We start from the raw sequence: 831 nt of genomic DNA, 5'->3' as shown, positions 1-831 counted from the left end.
CATGATGGATCCTATTTGTTAGATAGATATTGCAACTCTAGTACTGAGCTAATGGGCCCAAACCCCCTCCCAATGCTTTACTGAAGAACTTTTCATAATGTTCATAGTCTTCTGTCATTTTTGTACTGGACTTCGGGAATTTCTCTGTCATGCCTCCTAGAATGAAATCCTTTAAGAGGGGGATAAGTCTTCTCTCGTCTTTTTGGACAGTATTCTTCTTCGACTAAAGCTTTTCCTGCTATGCAGGGTCGCTATTTTTAGAGGACCCTTTCCAAGTTCTTCTGTCTCTGATGTCCTCCAATGTGAGATCTTTCTCCTCCATGTCTGCTGTTACACACTCCATCCACCTTATCTTTGGTCTCCCCCGCCTCTTCCTACCTGGAACATCTCCAACATCCTCCTCCCAACATACTCCCGGTCTCTCCTCATTACGTGCCAAAACCAGTGGAGTCTCTTTTCTTGGATTATTTTTTGACACCTCTGTAACCTTTGTTGTTCCCCTTACCAAGTCATTCCTAACATTATCTAGTCTTTTGATCCCAGCCATCAATTTTAGCATTATCATCTCTGCAACATCCATTTTCTTCTCAAAGATCTTTTTTCATGGCCCAGGTCTCTGCACCATATGTCATGGCAGGTCTCACGTCAGTTTTATGTACCTTTCCCTTTAAATTTAAGTTTATATTTCGATCATACAACACTCCCGGCACTCTTTTCCAATTATTCCATCCAGCTTGAATTCTACTGTTCAATTCCTTCTAGAGTTCTGCTGTTTCCTCCACATATGACCCTAGGTTCTTTAATTTTTCTGTCCTCTTTACTATTTCACCC

General features: G+C 41.5%; 1 protein-coding gene across 1 annotated transcript; it reads right to left on the bottom strand.

Moving 5' to 3' along the window:
* Positions 1 to 238: 238 nt before the first annotated feature.
* LOC137652940 (uncharacterized) lies at positions 239 to 565 on the bottom strand. Its single transcript, XM_068386333.1, has one exon. It carries the CDS (start codon positions 563 to 565, stop codon positions 239 to 241), a length of 327 nt encoding a protein of 108 aa, XP_068242434.1.
* Positions 566 to 831: the final 266 nt, after the last annotated feature.

Source organism: Palaemon carinicauda, chromosome 14 (assembly GCF_036898095.1).
Source record: "Palaemon carinicauda isolate YSFRI2023 chromosome 14, ASM3689809v2, whole genome shotgun sequence".
Lineage (NCBI taxonomy): Eukaryota > Metazoa > Arthropoda > Malacostraca > Decapoda > Palaemonidae > Palaemon > Palaemon carinicauda.
Note: the sequence above shows the minus strand (reverse complement) of the source record. Positions and strands in the feature narration are given on the sequence as shown.